The 18,899-nt window shown below is 39.6% G+C and overlaps 1 protein-coding gene across 3 annotated transcripts in view; it reads right to left on the reverse strand.

The window, feature by feature from the left end:
* Positions 1-1,466: 1,466 nt before the first annotated feature.
* The window catches only part of LOC122532902, a 53,282-nt gene continuing 35,849 nt past the window's right edge, over positions 1,467-18,899 (reverse strand). For all 3 annotated transcript variants that reach the window (XM_043662087.1, XM_043662086.1, XM_043662088.1), the window contains 3 exons: positions 10,177-10,461; positions 3,966-5,894; positions 1,467-3,881 (listed from right to left, as the gene is read on the reverse strand). In XM_043662087.1, the coding sequence (XP_043518022.1) occupies positions 5,565-5,894; positions 10,177-10,461 (615 nt within the window). In that variant the 3' untranslated portion in view covers positions 1,467-3,881; positions 3,966-5,564. The remainder of the gene's footprint in view (positions 3,882-3,965; positions 5,895-10,176; positions 10,462-18,899) is intronic.

Genomic DNA, 18,899 nt, shown 5'->3' on the forward strand with positions numbered 1-18,899 from the left:
TTCTTGTAATGCATGATCACGTTCTGCTTGCACACGTTCCAGTTCATGGCGCAACTGAAATAAAAAATATCAAATGACGAGAATATAAACACTGTAAAATTTTCATTTCGATATCTTCCGAAAAAAATCTGTACCTGTTTGATTTCTGTTTTTCCAATTCAATGATCTATGTCTGAAGAGATGTTTCTCTTGCAGCACTTTCGTTAAGAAGCGTCTCCTCTTATTTTATACCACTTTTCGTAGTTAATTTTGTGATTGTTTGAAATTTTGCTAAAATGTTCTGTTCGATTTCATTTTCCAATTGTATGATCTGTGTCTGAAGAGATGTTTCTCTTGCAGCACTTTCGTTAAAAAGCGTCTTCTCTTGTTTTATACCACTTTTCGTAGTTAATTTTGTGATTGTTTGAAATTTTGCTAAAATGTTCTGTTTGATTTCATTTTCCAATTGTATGATCTGTGTCTGAAGAGATGTTTCTCTTGCAGCACTTTCGTTAAGAAGCGTCTTCTCTTGTTTTATACCACTTTTCGTAGTTAATTTTGTCATTGTTTGAAATTTTGCTAAAATGTTCTGTTCGATTTCATTTTCCAATTCAATGATCTGTGTCTGAAGAGATGTTTCTCTTGCAGCACTTTCGTTAAAAAGTGTCTTCTCTTGTTTTATACCACTTTTCGTAGTTAATTTTGTGATTGTTTGAAATTTTGCTAAAATGTTCTGTTTGATTTTATTTTCCAATTCAATGATCTGTGTCTGAAGAGATGTTTCTCTTGCAGCACTTTCGTTAAGAAGCGTCTCCTCTTGTTTTATACCACTTTTTGTAGTTAATTTTGTGGTTATTTGAAATTTTACTAAAGCCTCGTGCGTGATTTTTAACTCGTGTTTCGTGTTTTCGTAGAGAGCCTCGTGATCGTTGCATCTTTGTTGCAAGACGGACTTCTCTTCGAGTAAAGCGAGGCCGTATTGAGCCGACCGTAAAAGTTAAATCTAATTCTCGTGGAAGCCTTTCGATCTCGATTCTCAGCTCCTCTATCGTGACTCCTTCTGTCGTAGCCATTGTTGTGCACACCGTCCAAGCTCAATTCGCTCCCTTTTCCGTCGAATGTCCCTTTGTTTAGAAAAGTCTTACCATTTTCAAACTTTGAACGCGAAAGAAAATCATCTGAATTAAAAAAAAGTCGCCCGAAAGATTTAAGAGTCGCAATTGCCACAGTTAACAGGTTAATAGTTACGTCCAACGATGCACCTAACGCACCGTCGGACATATTTAAATCTAAACAAGTTTATCGTAAACCCTAACCCTTTCATTCGACAGAACCACCACGGCAATCTCCGAACGGGAAGAACCCTTTCGGTCAGTAATTCGAAGAGAACGGAGGGAAACGAGGCCGGTCATCGACATTCGGTTTCGTCGTCAAGGCAGATCTCTCGTCCTGTTTTTTTTTTCGTTTCTATTTTTTTCTTTCTTTTCATCTTCGTCCCTTTTCTCTCTCTCTCTCTCTCTCTCTCTCTTTCTCTCTCTCTTCTGTGAAAGAAACTGAAGCCTTATCTATATCTGAATTAATAGTAAACGCAGCGTTAAATATAAAACATGATGCGAGCCATTCGAAACACGGCGAGACGCGGCGGCGATTGATTATTCGATTGCACCGAGGCTTCCTTCGATTTCCAATCGTTTTTACCTCCCCCCCCCTCCTCCCTCCCCCTTTCATGGCCTTTTCGCTCACGACTCGTTCCTCACGTCGCGACACTGACTTCCTCGACTCGTTATATCGATCACTAAAACGTGAGTACCGATCTGTTCTCGCGCCAAGGGAAGAAAACTCTTCTCTTCTTTCGCGAGAACAGTCTGAAAGCGTTTTTCTTTTCTCTCCTCCGGAAGAAGAAAAATTAAAAAAAAAAAAAAAAGAAGAAGAAAGAAGAAGAAAGAGTTGGAGGAACGACGAGGATGAGTCGATGGTATTCTTGCCTTCTCGATCAGAAATCGAAGGATCGATCACGACGCTCGAGAACGATTCAGTTTTCCTCTTTTTTCCATTTTTTCTTCTTTCCGCCGTTTTCATTCGCGTCCAGAAGAACCAACACGTCGAAAAGCGTAACACGCGTGTCCCAGGGCGATTTCGCACGGCCTGTCTAACTGTGTTTATGCGATGGTGTAAAGATTTATTTCTTTTTTTTTTTTTTTTTAGTCGCAGTAATTATATTGATATTGAACTACCTAACCTAATATTTACAAAGTTTCATCATTCTCGCCATGTTGTTCTTTTCTCCCATTTTTCTGTATTAACTTATTTTATAATTGTGAAATCGGTTTGTTCACACGCGCATACTTACAAAGTTGCCACGTAGAATTGCGCTGCAGTCATTCATTCAGAAAACCATCCTTTTTTCTTTTTTCTCTGTCTCTTTCTCATCTCACACTTTTCGTCGCACTTCTCGTTTCTCTCAATAATATTTCCACCCGCTCCTCCCTCTATTTTTCAACCCCCCCTTTGCTCATCCTTCTATCTCTCTCGCCTGGACCCGTTTTCTTATTTTTCTTTTTACACAGACGCGTTCACAAATGGCACACGCATACAATTTGACTCGTCGTTCATACGTCAGATACATTCACTTTATTCTATATAGAGTGTGTGTCGCGGATTCGCCCGCTTACTTCACGTTTCCTTCGCTCTGTCGCGTGCCCCCCACCAGGAACACGCCACATCGCGAACTATCGCCAATAAATAATTTTTTTAACAATATGAGAGAAACAAATCTTCCAAAAAACAAGATATATATATATATATATATACATATTACATATATATATACTCGATGATCAGAAGTATTAAATATCGATGATTTTGTTGCTGCATTTTCAACAAAACGGACGCACTTTTGTCCATTATTTCCGATCACTGACTCACCACGCTAATCGACGATCAGCTTCTCCCCCAGTTGTCGTGGATTTAGTTTATCTAGATGGTACAAGGATCGTAATTTCAAATTTATATCGGTTGACTGCTTCGTACCGTCTTCTATTCCCTCTTTGTTGATAGGCCTTTTCTTATTGTTATTCATCTCGTCGTTTGGGTGATTGTTTTATTCTCTCCACTCATCCAGTACCTCGATGGTCCATCTCGGCTCACGTGAATTTCCTCAATTAAAATGTTGATGAATCGTCATCATCTCTGAGAATTGTAATAATTCCAAAGTCTTCTCGGGAGAAGTATCGGTTGATGCAAATTTACGAACGCAGTTGTCCGTATTCCGTGGTTTTTCCAAAAAAAAAAAAAAAAACCAAGTTGGAAGTTCCTCATCCCTGCGGCTTCATTTTTACGGGGCCCCCTCGACGACTAGAAATTCCTTGGGGGGAGCTGTTAGCGAAGCTACAATCGACCCCCCCCCCCTCCTCCCCTCCTCGTGGTCCTGGAAGTTGTCATTTGAAAAGGCTGCCAAAGCTCTTCTTAGCTTGTTCTGCTGACTGAGGCGGTCTTTTTAGCATCGATTTTCATAAGGTACCTTTGGCAAACCTATGACATCAAGCTGATATCAAAATCCGCTGCCAAACTCTGATGCCCTTTGATGTCGTCGATCCATTCTCCGTTTCTTTTTCTTCAAATAACTGAATTGTAAAGTGTGAATAACTGAGTCACAATGACTCGGCGTCTTTTCCAAATTGTCCATTTATTGCCATTTGTCGCTGAAGTTTTCCGTTGGATGCCCTTCTCTTTCTTCTTTGACATGATGAAAAACCGCCCTTTCGAAAAGAAAACCAGATTGCGAAATCATCCAATGTTAAATTTGAAGACGTAGGAGAATCTTCGTCAGCTGCAGTTTGAATTAAAATGGTTGCCACCCAGGTCCACGAACGCAGATCTCCGCTCAACAGCTCTTCGCTCTTCTAGATTGGAAAAATCAAGTTCAAAGTTAAATTCGGCGGCAACTCGACAATAAGAATTAGGATTTAGAAAAAGAGCCAACTTACCAGTACGGTTCTTCACTCTGTTCGGCATTCGTGGCTCTTGCAAAAAGCAACAAAAACCCAGGTCAATTAGACTTGCATCTGCTGGCAACGGTAGAGATTAGAAAAAGAGATCGTAACAATGAACTGCTTCTTTTTCAGATGATGTTTCGCTGTCGAGATTTTCAGTCGTGCCCGTGTTAGATTGTGAACACAGGACAAGTCGTGAGCTTGGTGAACCGAAGTCCCTCGTCCTCGTGACTTCGGTGTCAAGGGATCCCTTGACGACTAGAGCATCGACGACTCCGCTGCTAGCGATGTTCCTTCTGCCTGGTGTCGTCTACTCGCCCCATATTTTTCCCTTTGCATCAGAATGTTGGAAATCAATGTTGTGTTGGCTGAAGCTTTTCTCCCATTTTTTTTTCCCCCTGAGGTTTTCTTCTTTTGACTGTTCTTACAAAAGGAATGACAAATCATTGTTAGAGACCTGTCGCTGTTCCATCTCCGCAACTCACACCGCTGGTTTCGGGGCAGTCCACTCGATGGTCTGAAGTTTTCTTTTTTACTCTTTTTATTTTCCTTTTTTGTTAAATCAACTGTTCTTGAAGGAAGGAAATAATACATCATTTCAAGAAACTTGCCGCTATCCCATACCGGAACTCACGCTGCTTGTTTTGGGGCAGTCCACTTGATGGTTTGAAGTTTTCTTTTTCATTCCTTCGTTTTGCTCAATCAACTGTTTTTTTTAAAAGAGAAAGATAATAAATGATTTCAAGAAACTGTCGCTATCCCATACCGGAACTCACGCTGCCTGTTTTGGGGCAGTCCACTTGATCTGAAGTTTTCTTTTTCATTCTTTTAATTTTCCTTTTTTGTTAAATCAACTGTTCTTGAAGGAAGGAAATAATACATCATTTCAAGAAACTTGCCGCTATCCCATACCGGAACTCACGCTGCTTGTTTTGGGGCAGTCCACTTGATGGTTTGAAGTTTTCTTTTTCATTCCTTCGTTTTGCTCAATCATTGCTGTTTTTTTTAAAAGAGAAAGATAATAAATGATTTCAAGAAACTGTCGCTATCCCATACCGGAACTCACGCTGCTTGTTTTGGGGCAGTCCACTCGATCTGAAGTTTTCTTTTTTATTGTACTTCATCAACTGTTTTTTAAAAGTTGTTTAACGATATATGTTTTCGAGATACTCAATGTTCCATACAGGAACTCACACCGCTGGTTTCGGGGCAGTCCGTTCGTCTGAAGTTTCCTTTTTTATTCTACTACTTCATGAACTTTAAAAGTTCTTTCATGATATACGTTTTCGAGATACTCAGTGTTCCATACAGGAACTCACACCGCTGGTTTCGGGGCAGTCCACTCGTCTGAAGTTTCCTTTTTTATTCTACTACTTCAATTGTTCTTTAAAAGTTTTACTTTAATTGCATATGTTTTCAAGATACTCAATGTTCCACACAGGAACTCACACCATTGGTTTCGGGGCAGTCCACTCGTCTGAAGTTCTTTAATTGATGTTTTTAAGATACTTCACATCCCAGAGGAACTCACACCATTGGTTTCGGGGCAGTCCACTCAATGGCCGGGAAAGTCTTGCTCAATCCTTTTAGGGATCAAACATGCTGCCGCTGACGCTGTTGACCTTCGTCAGCTTCGCACGCTACCACAGTAAGGCTCGACAAATTGCTGAGGTTACTACTGGATTCCGAGTAACTCGACAAAGTGGGCCTCCTGGGCGGCACCACTACGGCCGGTGTCGAGTTACCCGGACTTGGAAACTTGCGGAATACCCTCAGCAATGAGCTTCCCGCGCTGTGGCATCGGACCAGTCGTTCCGGGGCGTCCAGCAACGCCGACTGGCTCCGATATGGCGGTGGGCTCTCACTGTCGAATACGGTGCGGTTTGGTGGCGGTCGAACACACTTTTGGTATATCTCGCTCTCCTGCAAACACACAATGTTTTCACTTCAGTTTTCGTTCGATCACGATTCAATTATTTCGGACAGCTCTTCTCCGAGAAGAATCGATTGATTGATACTTATTATAGTTATATTCGTTGAAATTTGAATTTGATTGATACTTTCATTCGGAGCATTAACAAACATTTCGTTAACTCTGAATCTCCCGACGAAGAATGTTGACAAGAATTTCCGAATTTTTAGAGGCGATGTTAATCGTAAATTAAAAAGAAGAAACGAAAAAAATTAAACGATAAAATAAAAGTGCGTGCCTCATGGCTGCCCGTGAGTTCAGATTCGAAATTTGTATGATGATTAAAGAAGAATTATCTATGAGGGAATACAATGTTTCCTTACCTCCCACCACCACCCCGTTTCTTAATTCTTAGACTAGCCATAGTCGTTATTTCAAGTGCCTAGGTTATCCGATGTTCTTAAATAACCACAACAACAATAATTCACCAACGGCGTGAAAACGAGAATGTTCTTTCCGCCCGTGTGTCCCTGTTATTTATACAAGTTGGCCGACCAATTGTTTTCGAACACGAGGCGATTCACCGCCCCTTTTTACCCCCACCGATGAGTGAACCGATTTTCGAGAATTTTCTGAGGACAACAGTCAAAATAAGCTGAGACTGACTGAGCGATGAAGATTCACGGTAAACGAGCAAGAAATTGTTAGTTTCCTCGGCTTGGGACTTTTTGTCAATATGAAAAAACGTGTGCACGAGTTCTTGGCTCTGGTCTGAACATATTCAAGGATAGATCAACAAACTTCTCCCTTTTTCTGTAAGAGGTTCTCAATCGTTCTCTTGCTTGAAATCAGATTCGCGAAACGAATCGCTAACGGCAGAATATTTCATCGTGGAAAAAGATTCAGGATAAAAAATTAAACGCAGTTGCGTGAACATTTTAAAGAGGAAGAAATTATTCGATGAGAATCGAGACTTTTGCCTCACTTTATGTGCCTGTTTCAGCGAAAATTATTATCATGTTTATATTAATTTTCTCATTTCAACGACATTGGCGGACACTTAGAAGAATCAATATATATCTAAAAATTATCAAAATGAAAAAGTAGATTTTTTTATCAAATGTCGTCTGGATCATCAATCCTGTCCAGAAAAATCGAAAATCGATTTCGTCACCGTGTTCACGATCTATCTATTTCATTCACGATCTATCTATTTTTAAATAGATATGCAACAGTACGTTTTTCTATCCTTCAAAAAATAAGATCAAAATAACTCTTTTCGGAAAAGAAATTCGTAAGAAAGAAAATTTTTCAATTTACTCAGCTACAAGTCCAAGTCAAAATTAAAGTGTTCGATAGAGATCCGTAGAAAATTTCTGAGTTAATTTAGCTACAAGTCCAAGTCAAAATTAAAGTATTCGATAAAGATTCGTAGGAAATTTCTAAACTAATTTAGCTACAAGTCCAAGTCAAAATTAAACTATTCGATAGAAATTCGTAGGAAATTTCTAAATTAATTTAGCTACAAGTCCAAGTCAAAATTAAAGTATTCGATAAAGATTTGTAGGAAATTTCTAAATTAATTTAGCTACAAGTCCAAGTCAAAATTAAACTATTCGATAGAGATCCGTAGAAAATTTCTGAATTAATTTAGCTACAAGTCCAAGTCAAAATTAAAGTATTCGATAAAGATCCGTAGAAAATTTCTGAATTAATTTAGCTACAAGTCCAAGTCAAAATTAAACTACTCGATAAAGATTCGTAGGAAATTTCTGAATTAATTTAGCTACAAGTCCAAGTCAAAATTAAAGTATTCGATAAAAATCTGTCGAAAATTTCACTTTTTTTTAGCCACAAGTTCGAGTCGAAAGTCAAAGACAGAGTATTCAATATAAATTAACTAATATCTCAGAAATTATTACGCAAGAGGTAGTAAACGGAGAAAGAGTAAGAGAGAGCGAGAGAGAAAGAGAGAGGATGGCGACGTAGGTATACACGTGTAAGGGCGTAGAATTACTGAAATTCTAACCCGTGACCCTCGGGCAGCGCCGAGGGCGCGCGTATTTCGGCTCGATTGCGCGCCTCAGCATTCAGAAGCCTCGAAGCGAGGGTAGAACTCGATCCTCCGGTTGTCGCCTTCTTCGTAGCTCGGCGGACGCGCGATCTTCGGCGAAAATTGCATAAGACTGCCCCTCACTCTCCTTTCATCGAAGATATCCCGACTCTTTCAACCCCTTTTTATCGAGGCTCCGATTCCAAATTTTCCTCGCTGACTCATTTCAAATCTAGATGAACGCGTTTCTGAAAGAACTTTATCTATTGCAGCATCGTTTTCTTAGATTTTTAGAGTGGCAAAGGCCAGACTTTAAAATCGAGACTTAAAATTGGCAAGTCGTGTTTATATCCTTGTCAAAAATGCAGAGTGTTCTGTGGCACGTGAGACGATGAGAAAATGTTTTTCATCCGAGGCTTCTTGAAAATGAAACTGATGCTACAAGGCAATTGTTAACATATTCAGAAAGAACTCTGTTCTATACAGTTTTCACTTTTAGATTCTTGTTAATTACCTTCATTTCAGATCTATTTCCTAGTCCAGCATTCAAGTGTATCAGATTTTCAGGGCCACCATGAATTCCTCCTGTTGTACAATTCGTTCCTACTCGAATTATCAAATCTTTCTTCAATTTTCTTCAATCGTTCGGGATCCACCGAGTCGAAGTTCGACTAAAAAATTGAACACTCGACGACAATCCGAGAGAAGACACCGCAGTTTCTCGATCGGCGCGAACCTTTCCAACGCGACATCATTCACCGTTCTACGCGTCTGGCGGCAGTTTAATATCGGCATATTAATGGCATTAAACGGCAGAGAGTGGGGGGGGGGGGAGGGAGGGAGAGGGGATGCAATTTTAGCCGATTAGCCGACCGGCTGAATCCAGACGTTTCGCCAACCGGCGCCGTTTTCATTTATCGAACGTGTGCGGCTCGATTAGCCGGCCCCGCTAATAAGCGCGTTTTCGAGCGGCGCGAACCACGCTACGCGCGAGTAATAACGCGTGTAAAAACGGGGTAAATTTTCCACGGTCCCGTGCCCTCCACGATAAAAATCTCCGCTTTTATTCGGTAACGTTGTTCCCCTCCTTCCCTCTTTCCCTTATCGTCTTGGCTGGCTCGCGTGGAACGCGACTCGTGCCGATGCTTGCACCCTTCTTCATCGAGTTTTCGCTTCTTTCGTTACAAGAGATCGTAGATGCAAACGTAGGTGTTAGTAAAACGTACATACACACGCACGGTAATTAGCAATTAGTCGATCACCGATGTTTCTCGTAATCGTAAATAACTTAGGTTTGTCGCGTCATTTTCTCGACTGAAAAAAATTATAGTTGGATCGGACGAGATGGATTTTCAGGTTTTCATTTCGTTTCGTCTGGGCCCGAACAACTTTTACGAGCCAGTCTTGTATTTGTACGATCTGTTCGAGAAATACAAGAAGTTATTTTCGCGAATAAAACGGCGCGACGGTGTTTGCATGTCGGGGAAACAGGTTTCCCCTTCCAATGGCAATCTGCGTCATTACGTTTTTGCAATTTGATAGAGGAAACGTGTTCCAATTTGCATCGTAACGGACGAAGATCGCGCGAAAGAAAAAAAAGAAAAAAAAGTTTCACACGTTTCACTATTTTAGGACTCATCGTAGTTCAGACTGTAGCTCGTAGTAATTTTCGCTAACTAGTCTTTTATTTCTCGAATTCGCGCTCGACCTGAACCTTGTTGTAACTTTCATTTACGCATCTGTATCAGATTTCCATTCGTAAACTTCGCGTCCGATTAACAAAACTCGTTCAAGTCTTTTGGTCTTTCTCAAGACCAAAATTCCTTACAATTACGTACAATTGCCACTTGTTTGCAGTTTGTATAAAATCGAAATTTCCTGCGACCGTCTAATCAATTGTTCAATTTCAATTGAACCGTATAAAATAGAAAATTTACACGTTACAAATTGGCGAACGAGTTGAAACATTCTCCGAAATTAGACGCACGATTCCTCTTAAACCATCGCCTAAATCAGCCAACTATTCCCACGGAAATGCTCAGGAAATGCAAATAGAACGATGCAAACTTGCCATCGAGCTACGAAGAGAGAAAGATAAATAGAAGAAAGAGAGAGAGAGAGAGGAGTTTAGTCTAGCCTCTCGGTCGAAACTAACCACCTAGACTCGGAGGAACGAAAATAATAGAGAGAAAGAGAGAGAGAGAGACCTGTTAAATATTGGAAGAGAGTGGAGAGCTCACCTGTTCAGGATCGCGAAGATGGAAGGTAGTGTGTGCACCGTATGGACGTTCCTCGCCATCGGGGAGCTGCAGCCGCGGTGGTAGGTCGAGGGCGAGATCCTGCCGGACACTTCCGGCTCGTATCGCCCGGTCCCTCGCCGCGGCCACCATCACTTCCTGAATCCCGTCGGTGGCTGCGTCTCCGTTGCCGTTCACCTCGGCTACGCCTCCGCCGCTCGGATCACCACCACCGAGGCCACCATGACTGCTGCTTCTCACCTCCATTCCTGGGCTCATCGACAGCATCTACATAGATACAACGTTCTCCGTTAGTCAACGTTCTACTCCTCCCCCCTAGATAGACGAGTATCTTATCTTCTCTCCGAGAGAGACTGAAATCTGAAATTGTCAAACGACCGGTCGCGAGACGTTACATTTTTGCACATTTTTTTTTTTTTTTTTTTTTTTTTTTTTTTTTTTTTTTTTTAAACGCAAACTGTCCATTCAACACAAAGAAACAGGAAAAAGTGCGCCATATTTTGATTGGACTTTGAGGATAACGAGGAGAATAGACTTACGTTTCTCTCGTTTACATTTTTGCACATTTTCTTTTAAGAAACGCAAACTGTCCAATTGACACAAAGAAACAGGGAAAAGTGCGCCAAATTTTGATTGGACTTTGAAGATAACGAGGAGAATAGACTTACGTTTCTCTCGTTCCTTTCGGCGAGAGAGTTAAACGAGCGTTGAAACTTGGAAACCTCGAACTCAGACCGGTCGTTTGATTCAAATCGTTTCAATTATGTAAATTCGAATTTGTAATTGTCGAGGAAATTTCTTTTCTTGTTAGCAAGAGACCTTCGTTTCCCTTAATTTCTTCTCGAAATTGTTGCGAAATTTTCCACGTCTCACGCCAATCGCGCACGCGCGCACGGAGCGTCTTCCGTTCGAGCGTCTTCCAACGTCGTTTTACGATCGGCACACGGTCGTAGCCGTGGAATAAGAAACGAACACGAACGCGCAATCCGAGTCGAACACGAGGCGCATCGGACGCGATCGCCAGTGAAATTTTCAGGGAACCGGTTACCGATTTACCTCTCGCCGGGATTGAAAATTTCCAACCGACACGAACGATCGTAAAACGGACGATCGTTCGCGGATCGGCGATCGGCGAAATTTTTTGCGAAGCGAAGGGAATTGTTAAGTCGAATTTTCACCGAACACGATGAATTTTGGTGGTATTCCGCGCGACTCCATCCGAAACTCGCCGAATTTTCGCGAGAAAAGCGTTTACATCCTCGTTCCTCGCACTTGAAATATTGAAAACCAGCCGTTTTTTACATTTCACATTTTACAATTCAACGTACGTTCGATAAATTTTGCAATTTACGTAGAAATATACGCGCAAGTGCGCGAGTCGTCGCTGCTCAGCTTTTACGACCCCAAACCGGATCCTCGATAAAACTTGGGAAATCTCGACGAACGTTTGGGAAAACGATCCTCGGTCAAGCAATTTGCCTCGCCTTCGTAGAAAATATTGCATTGATAAGAAGATCTGTTCATATGAAGAAGAGAAAGGAAAAAAAAGAGAGAGAGAAGGAAGAAGAAAAGCAAAATCGTATCACAACGATCGGATCGAGGTGTCTGCTTTCAAGTCTTCAACTTGCAAAGAAGATCCAGTTACTTGTTCGATTTCCGTGGAATTTTCTCCCACATCTGCCAAGTTTCATTGTCAACTGCTAACCAAGAAGATTTGTCGCAACATCATCGTTAATTCCTCGAGTAGAATGCAAGCAAAGGTTTTTTTTATATTTTTTTTTTTTATTTAAAAAATTTCGACAAGAGGGACTATGAAAATTCACATGGAAATAAGGAGATCACTGACATTGACAATTTATGTTCTTCGACGACATCTATTAACATCCACAGTTGTTGTAACTATCGAGAAACAGTCAATAGAAAACTACCGATTAATCTTGGTACAAACTTAGAAAACTCTATGAATGCAAAGCTTATGAAGAGTTTCCAAGGAGTTCGATAATTTCATTTCTAAAGGTCCGAACGAGTCTACGAGTTCTACCGGATCATCGACATTCGATTGATCTGCTGTCGAACGAAATAAATTACGACAAAGTCCTCGATGCCTTGACTCGGATTAAGAAAAATTTATCCTTCCGCCATTGATAAATAGATTACGGCGACCTCAGGTTTCTTTTAGGCCTTTTTCTCGCCTTGGAATCGTTGAAAAGGAAAAACACAATTATGAGAGAACCTGTTAAGATACCGATGGACTTTCTCCCTATCTTCGGCATATCTCAGGAGAGGAGTTAATTTTCCTCGATCAACGATCCAATCATCCATTATTTAAACGACGTGTCTACGATGGTACGAAGAATCACTGGTGGATTTACGAAAGATCGGCGAGACGCGTGTCTCTGTTGTGTGCCTGCTACCAGAACGTAATGCCGCGTTCACACTGTTGATGAACTGCGATCAAATAACAGCGAGCTGGTTTCAATTGTAAACGTTTGAGAAAAATGTGTTTGAACGTATTTAGAATCTATAGAGAGTTTAGTAACGTTGTGTAATTGGCGAACTGCGATTAGGTATCAGTGATTGTCAACTAGAATTGTCGACGTCTGAAATTTCAATAAAATCTGTTCGCAAATTTAAAGCGTGTGCAAATATATTAAGGTCCGTGCTTAGTAATATTGCGCGATTGGCGATTAGGTATCAGTACTTTTGAACTAGAATTGTCGACGTTTGAAATTTCAATAAAATCTGTTTGCAAATTTAAAGCGTGTGCAAATATATTGAGATCCCTACTTAGTAACATTGCGTGATTGGCGATTAGATATCAGTGATTGTCAACTAGAATTGTCGACGTTTGAAATTTCAATAAAATCTATTTGCAAATTTAAAACGTCTGCAAATATATTAAGGTCCGTGCTTAGTAACATTGCGCGATTGGCGATTAGGTATCAGTACTTTTGAACTAGAATTATCGACGTTTGAAATTTCAATAAAATCTGTTTGCAAATTCGAAGCGTGCGCAAATATATTGAGATCCCTACTTAGTAACATTGCGATTAGATATCAGTGATTGTCAACTAGAATTGTCGACGTTTGAAATTTCAATAAAATCTGTTTGCAAATTTAAAACGTCGGCAAATATATTAAGGTCCGTGCTTAGTAACATTGCGCGATTGGCGATTAGGTATCAGTACTTTTGAACTAGAATTATCGACGTTTGAAATTTCAATAAAATCTGTTTGCAAATTTGAAGCATGCGCAAATATATTGAGATCCCTACTTAGTAACATTGCGTGATTGGCGAACTGCGATCAGGTATCAGCGAATGCAAATTGCTCACGTTTGTAGTTTCAAAAAATCTGTTTGCAAATTTGAAGCGTGTGCAAATATATTCAGGGTCTTACTTATTGTTAGTAACATTGCGCGATCGTTCTGAATTCCACGATCACTGGACAGCTCGACGAACAAGCTTGGAATTGTCAGTGAGTTGCGTGAATGCGATGTAATTTTTATTATAATTAGAAAAGGGCATCTCGCGGATTGTTCTCGGTGTGGACTCCGCATAAATTTGGATCTTCGAACCGACACTTATGACCGAACTGTCGCTTCCTTGTTATTATTTTGCTATTAGTATAACATTGTGTTAATGGAAAGACACCGAACGCCGTTTATAATCCTGTTTACAGACAGTTCTCAGTAAAGAGTGGAAAAAGAGGGGTATGTTAATCTCTTGACATACGAATTTTAGTTTCAAACTGAACGAAAATAATTTTCATACTCTTATATTTATACTGCGAAATATGTATGAACACGATACTTATAAACAAAATTAATAAAAAAAATAATGACAGAGCAAATTAATAATTCAATAGTCCTTAAGAAATCATTGTACGTCAAGATAAATTGCGATTATGCGAAATAACTTTCTATAACAAATTCTGCAATATCTTTAATACTAGAACTATCGACAATTGAAACATAAAATTTGTTCGACATCGGAGATACTGAAGTCCAAAAAAAAGATAGAAGAACTTTATAATATGATGGAGAGTACATAAACTTTTATTTATATTATAATATATTATATTATATTATATTATATTACATTATATTATATTATATTATTTATATTATAAACTTTTACTTATATATTTTACGAAAAATTATTTAAATACACTGTTTTATGCTTATAAGATTTCTAACAAACATTATAAATTGACCACATTTTGACCACTTTTGGTAGTTCTAGTGTTAAAAAAACATTCAAACGAATGACAAAATCTTGATTATAAGTAGCGTGTACAGTCAACCGTCTAAGAACACAAAAGTCCTGCAAAACTTTTTTACAATATAGCAATTTTAATTTGTTCGAATGAACCTGGACAACGCTCGTGTTGGGCCGAATATTTCCATCACGATGTTTCTAAGTATTCCAAGTTTCGGTACAACACGGTGCGAGTTATATCGAAAGGAGGTTGACACTGTACATTCCTCTCTCACTGCGTCAGCTAGAAAGGAATCTCATCTGTTTATCGATAGCGATTACAACCTGCCTAATGTACGCTGCCACGCGAACTCGACCGATACACCGCCAATTCAGCGAGCCGTTTATTTCGAAAGTGGCACGCGCCACTTTCAATTTTTTTAAATCGGGAAACTTGCGTTTCAACGGGCTTGGAAAGATCGATGCTAACTGTCGGGAAGATTTATATATCCATTATCTCGGATGCTCGTCATTTTTCTGATTCTTCTGCCATCAGGACAGAATAATCGCCATTTTGAAAATGAATAGCTCGCTGAAGAGTCGTAGGGCCATTGACGATTTCACGTTTCTATCAAATTTCGTTAACAATATGTGCATGTTATCTTTCGTCCTACGACTCTTCAATATTGCTGCACGTTGCCATTTTTTTTTTTTTTTTTTTTTTTTTAGAAGCGATTTCTGGAAGCTCATCTCTCGCGAGAGCCGTAATGTTCCGTTTTCTGGAATGTGTGTGAAAATGTCGCTTATTCTGTAATTCGTGTCTTCGCTCGTATATCACATCATGTATTTTTATACGTACACCCCTCTGGATCTGTTAATTTCATTTCTTCAAGATTAAATAAACGAAAAAAAAAAAAAAAATAGATAATTACTTCGTTCGTTGTCAATTAAAAAAAAACCATACGACTCGACCTGCACGTTCCCCCTTTCTCTCGGCATTAATTCGCGTTTTCCTGGTTTAATCGCGCGCTTCCAACGTTCCGTATTTTTCCCGCCCTTTTTTTTAAATAACGCCCGGCGTTAATTCGCCGCGCGAGGTTTTTTTTTCCGTTTATTAATTTAATCGACCTCGGGTCGTAACGAACGCCAGCAAAACTCGGCTGAAGCAACGAGCGTCAGCAGAAAGAGAGAGAGAAAGGGAGGGAGAGAAACAGAGTACAAGCAAAAAATCTCGCGCGTTTTCTCTTTTGGCCGAAGCCACGATTAATCCTTTTTCCGCGCCGACCGATGTCGAATTCGCTCGTTATCGATGTTCGATTTCACGCGGCAATTTTCCACGGTGGAAAATCGCGGCCCGAACAATATACCCGCGGCCGTATTTCCACGTATCGAGAACGCTCTCGATCGAGATTCGCTCTTTTTCTCTCGCATAAGAAGAATTGCCACGTCGAAGATTTTTCGAACAATACAACCAAGAGTATACAATGCTTTCGATCGACATCGATCTGAATTCGATAGAAATTCGATTTTTTTCTTTGCTCCTTTAACCTCTTGCGCTGGAACGACGTGCACGCACGTCAAGAATTTTTTGTCATCCCCAAAATTGCAACGTTTCTCACGAAAGTTTTTATTAAATTTTAGTCGTCGGTAGTTCTAGTCGGTGAAAGAAAAATATTGTGCAATTTTTCCTACATATCTTATTTAATATAAAATATATATATATAATTAATAACATAATATATAAATAAATATATAATATAAATATAAATAATATATAAATATACATATAATTAATAAATATATAAAATATATATATATATATATAATACACTTTCGTCCATAAGTTACCGGACACTTGCTTATTTTCAGCTAAATAGTTATACTAGAACACAGATATACCTTTCTGGATTAATTTTATTATACAATCTTGTTATATTTACTGTATTTTACTATATTACTGTATTACTGTATTACTTTATTTACTGTATTTTATAATAATACTTGAAAACGAAACTGATATTTTACGTATATGGTGTCTGAATAAATATTTCAAAGTATATCGAAAATATGTATATATATATATATATTTAAAAAACTCGAATCGATGTATTTTGGGATGACAGAAGCCTTCAGAAATGTGTCTGAAATCAAGAGAAAGACTTATGGAAGAAATTAGAAGAAGCGTGGATAGAAATTCATTCCGAAATATTGTTAAAATTAAACGAAAGCATGCCACGGTTACTTCTGCACAGAGATATAAGATACAACTTGGTAAGATTTTTGACATATAAACTGTTTAACATTTGTATTCTAGACATTATACATATGTAATAAGTAGTAATTTCGTTCCATAGAATAAGTTATTTCATCGAATATAATTGCCCGTATCTCATTTTGTCGTAGTGTCCGGTGACTTATGGTCGCGGGACTGTATATATTTTCTTAAGTATATTTAAGTATTACCTACAGGCAAAATAAATAATGAATTTATTACTTCTCAGTAATTTAAATTTCGATCCAGTTCGAAAAGAAAGCGGCGAATTATTGTACACGGTTTGGTCACTCGTTACGGTCCGCAAAATCGCCGCACAGAAGATTCTCGCGTGAATTTTTCCGAATCTCACCGGCAGTATCCCATTCTCCAGCAAGACAGGACGGCAGAAATTATTTCCAGCGCTGGTGACAGCCGCGGTGGGCTTGAAAGTTTAATCGGCGAGCGATTCTGTAAAGAATTCACGCGGAATTATTCGCGGACGAATTCAATAGCGACGAAAAGCTTCTCGAAGGCTATTGTTCAACGTTCGGTGTAGCGCGCAACAATTTATAAATATCTAGCGAGACTAAACTCTCTCCGGCCGATTGCGAACTCGAGTTCTCTCGATTGATTTTGTCGCGCACGATCGGCAAGCAGAACACGGGCGTACAATTTCACGGGCTGCGGCAAACAATCGAGCCACGAACGCACGCACGTTTCAACGAACTTAAAAAAAAAAAAAAAAAAAAAAAAAAAATCGCCGCCGAAATGGAAATTTTACGCGGAACGAGAGAGTGCAATTCGCGATACCGATTCCCTTTTCAGACGTATAATCACTTTGTAGCCGCGGTCACTTCCCTCCCCTTCGCGTTTCGTTCGATTCGTTGCAGGTTGGCCGACGTCCAAAAAATTACTTGAAACTTCGAACAGAAATTTGAAAACGTTAACGACGAGAAAATAACGTAACGTGAAATTACATGTTTAGAGAGGAAACTGTGTTGTGTTCCTTGCGCAGCGGCACAGACTGTCCCGCGCCTTGAACTTCGGCCCAAATTTCACGTGCCAAAAGTCGAGAAAGTCGCGAGCCAATTGACGATCCTGCGTCACCGCGCGACCAGACGCGATCCGCGGAAATTTCGAGCTGCGACATTACTATTTTGTCGCGTGATCGTACTATTTTGCACGTACCAACGCGTAGATTCCGACCGAGTCGTGTCTACGGTCTCGAGACTCTGAATCACGTCCCTCCATTTTTTTTTTTTTTTTTTTTTGTTTTACGCGACGTGTCAATTTTTAATTTGGCGATAAATTGTGATATCACTCGCGCGGTGCTTTTCATAAGCGACGTGTCTAAACGTATTACGCGGTCAGAAAGTATATTTTTGTACAGTTTTCAAAAGCGTAGTACGATAAGGAAGCTTCGTTTGTGTTTTACAAGCCGGTCGTGCACAAATTTATAAAAACCGCCAGCGGAAGATAAGTTTTTTTCGAGAACGAATCATCCGAAACAATGAAGCCAAACGTGCATTCGTAATCGTGTTAAACGGAATTCGATTACAAGTCACTTCGAACGAGATATGCGAAGAATGGAGAGAGAGAAGACCGTTTCCTCGTTTCGAATAAATATCGAGGGAGAGCGTTTCGAGAAGCACGTGGCACGGCACGCACGTTCATAATTCATCAACCGACGTCGCGTGTTTCCCTCCTTCTTTCGTCGCGTATATATTCTTCAACCAAGCGAAAGACGATCCCTCGCGAGCGGGGATTTATTCGAGTCGAAAAGAAATTCGACTCAGCGGGTATTAACCACTTGCGCTGGCAACTGATTGCGGACCATAACGAGTGACCGAACCGTACACAATAATTTGTCGCTTTCCTTTTGAACTCGGTACGATAATAAAGTAATGAATTTATTGTTTGTTTTGCCTACTTTGTTTTACTCGAATATATAATTTTAGTTATTACAACATGTTACGCTATAACATATAATATATAATATGTTACAACATAACCTATGTTATGCCTAATATAACCTGTATTCTAATTAAATACATTGACATTTTAGTGTGTTAAATTATGTGTATTGTAAAATTATATTGCAGATTAGAGCTGCATTAACTTTTAAATAAAATAAAATTTTCTACGGTGCCAGAAAACGATGTTACTTGTAGGTATCCTTAACCACTTGCGCTGGCAACTGATTGCGGACCATAACGAGTGACCGAACCGTACACAATAATTTGTCGCTTTCCT

Source organism: Frieseomelitta varia, unplaced genomic scaffold, assembly GCF_011392965.1.
Source record: "Frieseomelitta varia isolate USP_RPSP 00005682 unplaced genomic scaffold, Fvar_1.2 scaffold_482, whole genome shotgun sequence".
Classification (NCBI taxonomy): domain Eukaryota; kingdom Metazoa; phylum Arthropoda; class Insecta; order Hymenoptera; family Apidae; genus Frieseomelitta; species Frieseomelitta varia.